Source organism: Capsicum annuum, chromosome 4 (assembly GCF_002878395.1).
Source record: "Capsicum annuum cultivar UCD-10X-F1 chromosome 4, UCD10Xv1.1, whole genome shotgun sequence".
Taxonomy (NCBI): domain Eukaryota; kingdom Viridiplantae; phylum Streptophyta; class Magnoliopsida; order Solanales; family Solanaceae; genus Capsicum; species Capsicum annuum.
The window spans coordinates 215,560,694-215,566,765 of NC_061114.1; the positions used below are offsets into that span (position 1 = coordinate 215,560,694).

Sequence of the window (6,072 nt, forward strand, 5' to 3'; positions counted from 1 at the left end):
CCCCCCCCCCCCCCCCCCCCCCAACAAACCTTTCTCCATTATGATATGATAAAAGCGTGTCTCCACATGCAGCCAGAGAGTTTTAATTGAATTTTTCACACAATGCAAAGCATATCAAATTATGAACTTTCCCTATATAACATCTTCAGAATGAACATGTTATGACAATAAGATAGAACACTACAAACAGAATGGAACATGTTACAGAAAGATCATCAACTGCTTCACCTACTTTCGACCTTTCCTTATTATTTTGGTAACACGATATAATCAACCAGGCAGAAGAAATGTACAAACTTACAAAATCCCAGTGCCAGATATATCAAACTCCAAGTGTATACATGAGCGATCAGACTCGGGTGTGTGAAGCTCTCTTTGAACAGCAACATTTACTCTGCAGGTTAAAAAAGGGAGAACTATCTGTAACCAGCCAAAGAATTAAACCAGAAAATAGATCCTCATTCAAACACTTACTTGCACGGATGGTGGATGTCATATGTGGTATTACCATTAGCCATGCTTGCATGCTTATCCTCGAGACTCATAGTGGTATCATGGATAACCAAACGATATTCAAGAATTGCAGCTGTATATGGAGTGGATGCAGAACTAGCATCATCCTCGTCTCTAAGTATTTGATCCAGTTCTGGCCACAGTTGTTCTCGCCTAAGTAAAGAAACCACAGTAAATAACCAAAACAAACTATTGTCCATTTGTCCCATCATATCATCTCAGAGATGCATAAAGAAGGATTCCAAGAACATACACAGAGAACAACAAAGGAGTGAATAACTTACCAGGCAGAAAAATCATCTTCAATGCACTGATCATCATCACCAAGGCCCACAGGCACTAGACGTTTTGCACCTGTGATGCTGAAGAGTGAGTCCAACTATGGTATAAACTTGTCATTTAAATGATCATCACACGGTGACAGATAGCAAGAAAGTGAATTGTGCAATTCATGAAAATAAATTCTTAATAGGAGCCTCTGGGAACAAAATATCCTCATTAAGTGGTTATAACTGAAAAGTAAACTGCACCCAGTTGAACCAAAGTGTCTGTTTACCTTCATCCTTCACTTAACGCATAAGATTTGAAGCATATCAGGACTACATAACCCTAAAAGCAAGTAATAAATGGTAGATGCTCCAAAAAACGCCAGCAAGACAAAAAACATTTTTTTAAAACTGGTAATGGCCAAAAAAAAAAACATTTCCAATTACTAATTCCCAGTAGTTGGAAAATGAATAGACTCACATACCATCACTATCATACAATGCAGTCTAGTTGAGCCAAATGTGTGAGACACAATTTACTTGGCAATATCATCCAACAACTCTCAAGCAGCTCTATATTTAGTATTGGAAGTTTAACAGGAACAGTAGATCATATGCCATAGTGAAAAAGTAGCGTATACACACCTTGTTCACTCAATTGTTCATCTATCACCTTCCCAATCTGTTTGAAAATATCTTTGTCAGATAACAAAACAGGAATGCGGACAATACAAAAATGATATCCAGAAAGTACCTTGTTAAAGTGTTCATATTGGCGATTACCCAGGCCAAAAACGCCATAGGTAAGGTGCTGCAGCCACACACCCCGTTCTTGTCCCTAAAATATAAAACAAAAATATAAAGTTCCACTCATAGAAAAGAAGCTGCTCCGAAAGAAACATACTTAAAGAACAATGATGCACATAACTCATTTTTCTACCTCAGTGAACCACTTGTAAAACCTTGCAGCATTATCAGTTGGCTCGCCATCCCCGTAGCTAAAGTATCAGATGTTAAAATGTAAGCTATGCGAGAACTATATGCTTAAGTTAACGTAAATAAAAAACCAATCTTGACAGATTCCAAATGAACATATCCCTTACGTTGCCACCATGAAAAATGCAATTGTTTCTTTCTTCAGCTTCTCCTCGTAAAGATCATCATCGGCAGCATAATCATCCTAGAGATGAAAGTTGTGTTATCAGAGAAAAAGACTCAAAAGCAAGGAATTCAGGATAAATCAGTTTATTCAACTTACCATGTCCACAACTTTCACAACTGCCTTCTCATATCTTGCTTTTATCTCCTCTGATAAAGCCTGGCACGAAACATGATACAAAATATCAATCAAGAACATGCAGACCACCAGTCTTTAGACAAATGTGAGCATGCAGGAAGATGAGATTTTCGGAAAGCCTCGCCGAAGTGAATACATGACAGTGACACACCTTAGTACATAATGTATACTGTTTATGCTATGTGCATTAATTTTGGAGAGGAAATCACTTGCTGCGTCAAACCCAAATATAGGTTTGTTCAGCGGGGTGTTGGATCAAATGAACACTCAACTGCCTCATCACAGCAGCGATGGAGCATACATCTGCTGCGGAAACAGGAAGAACAGAAAGAGACTTCTATGTTGGACGACAGTTGACAATTCAAATTTGCAAGCAGCAATATGAATCATCAATACCACACTGACCACCAGTCTTTAGAATGACGTGAGAGGATGCAGAAAATATGAGATTTTTGGAAAGCCTAGCTGAATAGCTAGCTACATCCATCATGCACAAAAGCCAGAGATTTTGGAAGACCACGCTGAGGTAGACAATGCCAGTCCCAGAGAAAATTACGTGACTGTGAGCCTTGGTTAGGCAATGTTGCATTAAGGATGAGAATTCAAAAAATGAATGCAACAGAATGCATTTGAATGAAGCCACCAATAAGTACTGGAATAACAAACCTGAAAGAAAGGCTAAAATGCAACATGAATTGCCATTAGCAAGAAGTTGACCTAAAAATATATTCTAGAGCACCCAATTAGTCCCACCATTATTAATTTCCACCGTATACGCAAGAATTCCACCCAAAGAGTTCAATAACAAAAAAGTGGGAAGAAGACGAGAAAATTCAATCTACAAGCTCAGTATCCACCAAAATCTCCATACCCATTATACCTTGATCGACAAATGGCAGTAAGAACGAAATGCAACAGCAACACAAAGATTACATGAAACACGGCATTATCCTCCTAGAATTGCTCATGTAAATAAAGACAAAAATAGATCTATGGATAAGTCAACTCTGTATAACTCCACTTTAGCAAACCAAACCTCAATCCAGACCTCATGATCTATCGAACACCAATACGAAAATTACAAATGTAAATGACTTTATACGTGATACACTATGCATATAAACATCAAAGTATCAATAATGAGCCACCCAATCAACAAATGGATCTACAATCTCATATCAAAAAACAGTTCTTTATGAGTATTTCTCTAAATAACCGCATTATCTAGACCAACTTCCACTCTCTCTCTGCTGTTTCACCACATACCTGTCACCTCCCACCAGCAATAGATACCACGTAACTCTATCCATGGATCTAGAATTCAACATCAAATAAAAGTTCTTTCATTACTATTTCTCTAAATAAACTCGTTGTCCAGACCAACTTCCGCTCTCTCTCCACTGTTTCACCATATACCTACCACCAGCAAGAGACTCTCTCTCCACTGTTTCACCACATACCTGTCACCTCCCACCAGCAACACACACCACTTAACTCTATCCACGGATCTAGGATTCAATACCAAATAAAAGTTCCTTCATGACTATTTCTCTAAATAACCGCGCTGTCTGGACCAACTTTCCCCTCTCTCTCAACTATTTCCTACCAGCACACCAACACAAAGCAACTAAATTCAACTCATAACAGCTTAAACTAGATCTACAAAATCCAATTACACATCGGAAAACAACATGAACAGATTTTACCTTGGCAAAACCCTCAGCAGTACCAGTTTGAGTACCGAAAAACACGGTAACCTTAACTTTACCAGGTTCAACCTCAATTTCCTCCTCCGGTTCAACGTTTAACGACTTCGGGAAAACGACCGGCTTAACTTCTTTACTCCGATCACTTGATCTCTTCAAGAAGAAAACTACTAACCCAACAATGACTGCAAACGACGTCGTAAGTAGCATCAAAACCGCATCGCTCCCTAACGACACTCCGATTGCCGATTCAATCGATCTCACCAACTCCGAACTCGACTCCATAATTTTTCGTTGTTTGGTAGTGTTGAGATTTTGTAGAATTAGCAAAAATATGAACACCAAACACGGTTTTAATGGAGGAGGAGGAGGACGGCGGCGGATCGGAGGAAGATACAGAGGAAGGAGGAGGAGGAGCTGTGGTGGTGTTTAATAAATGTGTTGTGGGATTTTGACCAGAAGTTTTATGGGGCCCAGTTAAGGGTCTGTTTGGACGGCTATTAAATTCTAAAAGAGGGAATAAAGGAAAATGGAAAAGGAGAAGACTTTTTTTTTTTTTTTGGATAAAGAAAAAAAGCAGAAAGAAATAGTTGTAAATTGTTGAAAAAAGAGTAGTACCTTTTTATATGTGGGAAATTGAGGTTGGGGGTTGGGGGTTGGGGGTAGTTCGACAAATGACAATCCAATTAATTTTTGTGAAAATTACATTTATAATATATATATATATATATATATATAAATATAGTCAAAATGTTCAGAATAATAGTAACAACAATGGAGTAATAAATTTAGTAAAATTTTAGGAGTATAAAATTTACAATTTACACCTATCTCAGCTCAGGTAATCTGTACTAAAATAGATTTTAAGAGCGAGACAAAAGTAACAAAGATATAGCGAATAATACTGAAAGTATTCTAAAGCACAATAAATAACGTTTAATAATAAAAATCGAGGGACTGTAAACGATGAAATGGTGCTAATATGTAATAAGAAATCTATCTCACTCGAAATGAGAAACATCGAATAACCCACTATTTACCATCCTAATTCAGATCATAATTATTTCTAAATTGTTAATTACTTCTTTTTTATTGTTTTTGTTTAAAGGTAAAAGTAATTATTAATATTGAATTTCACCAATAAAGACTTCAAGAATATTCTAATAACAACTTTTGAAAATGATTTCAACAATAAAAAGGAAAAAGTAGTTGTACCTTTTACTTTGTTATAAGATGGATTAACTTTATAAGTACTATATTTGCTTGTATCCAGTAATTGCTTCAATAAACTTCTTATGTCTTTTGCGTAATTGATTTTCTTAATTCATTTTTTTTTTGAAAATTTTGCAATTTTCTTGTGTCTAACTTGTTACATGCATTAATTATTTTCTCTCTAAATTTGCATTGATTTGTAGATATACACATCATTTTTAACTTTTTTGAATGAAGTGGACAAACATGAGAGAGGACAAAAAAAATTGTTGCCTATATAACATGATTCGTCTAATTCGTTTATCTTGGACTTTGAATAGAACGATTAATTTACTTTGTCTTTATCCATTTAAATCAACTTATTTAAAAGTTGAAGTCTTAAATAGATTATTTAAAATATAATAGATTTAAAATTGAGATTTTATTTTGATATTTAATTTGATTTTCTTTAGTTGTGTTTTTTCATGTAAATATGAAATTAATAATTTGCGGAAATTATTAAAAATCTAAAACTCGTATATATTTTTATCATTGAGCAAATGATGATTTATAAATAAGGTCTCAAAATTTCCAAAGATGGTTTAATAATCACTTATATCAAATGTTATTATTATAAATAAATATTTACAATTATGCTATTACAAAATTTCAAATGCATAAAATTTTACAAAAATCTGTTAATAAATAATTTTACATGGTGAAGACAACCTATCCATATCAACACATGTGTCTTTTCTTGTTTTTACAAAAATAAAATTGATGGATTTTTGTTTACAGAATTTAAACTTATGGTCAAGATTTATATTTTAAAAAATTGAATTACGTTTTAAAATTCAAAATCTTACTTTCTTTAAGAGAACTTGAAATTTAAAATTTGAATTGAAATTTTGTGCAGATTTCATAAACAAAATGCTTATTTCAAATTGAGGCCCTAATCAATCCTATGGCCAAACACCTGCTTAGTCCAAGTTGATCAATGAAAAACTTCAGCGTAATATTTAATAACAAAAAAACAATTTGAATAGCTATTCTAAAGTAAAAAAATTTAATTGGGTAATTAAATAAATTTTAAAAATAA

General features: G+C 34.5%; 1 protein-coding gene across 1 annotated transcript in view; it reads right to left on the reverse strand.

Moving 5' to 3' along the window:
• LOC107867353 (NADPH--cytochrome P450 reductase-like) overlaps positions 1–4,067 on the reverse strand; it is a 6,623-nt gene extending 2,556 nt beyond the window's left edge. Inside the window, exons 1-9 of the mRNA NM_001324944.1 lie at positions 3,783–4,067; positions 2,038–2,097; positions 1,883–1,959; positions 1,720–1,777; positions 1,534–1,617; positions 1,425–1,461; positions 798–867; positions 475–666; positions 302–394 (exon numbers count right to left, since the gene is read on the reverse strand). Coding sequence (NP_001311873.1) covers positions 302–394; positions 475–666; positions 798–867; positions 1,425–1,461; positions 1,534–1,617; positions 1,720–1,777; positions 1,883–1,959; positions 2,038–2,097; positions 3,783–4,067 — 956 coding nt within the window. The remainder of the gene's footprint in view (positions 1–301; positions 395–474; positions 667–797; positions 868–1,424; positions 1,462–1,533; positions 1,618–1,719; positions 1,778–1,882; positions 1,960–2,037; positions 2,098–3,782) is intronic.
• Positions 4,068–6,072: the final 2,005 nt, after the last annotated feature.